At 72.6% G+C, this 420-nt stretch overlaps 1 protein-coding gene across 1 annotated transcript in view; it reads right to left on the bottom strand.

The window, feature by feature from the left end:
* Positions 1 to 390, bottom strand: part of MRM1 (mitochondrial rRNA methyltransferase 1) — a 4709-nt gene extending 4319 nt beyond the window's left edge. The window contains exon 1 of the mRNA XM_015559071.1: positions 2 to 390. Coding sequence (XP_015414557.1) covers positions 2 to 210 — 209 coding nt within the window. The 5' untranslated portion in view covers positions 211 to 390. The remainder of the gene's footprint in view (position 1) is intronic.
* Between the last annotated feature and the right edge of the window lie 30 nt (positions 391 to 420).

Here is a 420-nt window from a genome sequence, read left to right as displayed (position 1 = left end):
CAGGAGGCACGGGGACAGGCCGAACAGGAGTTCCCGCTCCCCGGGGGAGCGCGGGGCAGGCGCCAGGTCATCCAGGAGCAGGCGGCTCAGCTCCTCTCCCCCGGGCCGCTCCCCGCGCCGCTCCCCGGGCCGCGCCGAGCGGGAGGACTGACGCGCACGTTGGCCGGGAAAACGCCAGGTCGCGCCCCTGAGGGCCCGCAGCAGCGCCATGGGCAATGCCCTTAGCTACGCCCTTGAGAGCTGTCGCTCCAGACGGAGCCTGTGGCACCCATCCCGCCTCCTCAGAGAAACGAACAGTCCAGACTCCTGAGGCAGGTAGCCCGGCCGCGACCGCCCCCTTCCCGACCTCGCGCGGGGTGCTCCGCTTCCGAGTTCGCGCGAGCCCGCTTCCTGCCCGGACGCATTGCGCATGCTCACCCA

This window comes from Myotis davidii, unplaced genomic scaffold (assembly GCF_000327345.1).
Source record: "Myotis davidii unplaced genomic scaffold, ASM32734v1 scaffold993, whole genome shotgun sequence".
NCBI classification, from domain to species: Eukaryota; Metazoa; Chordata; class Mammalia; order Chiroptera; family Vespertilionidae; genus Myotis; species Myotis davidii.
This window is presented reverse-complemented; position numbering and strand designations above follow the sequence as displayed.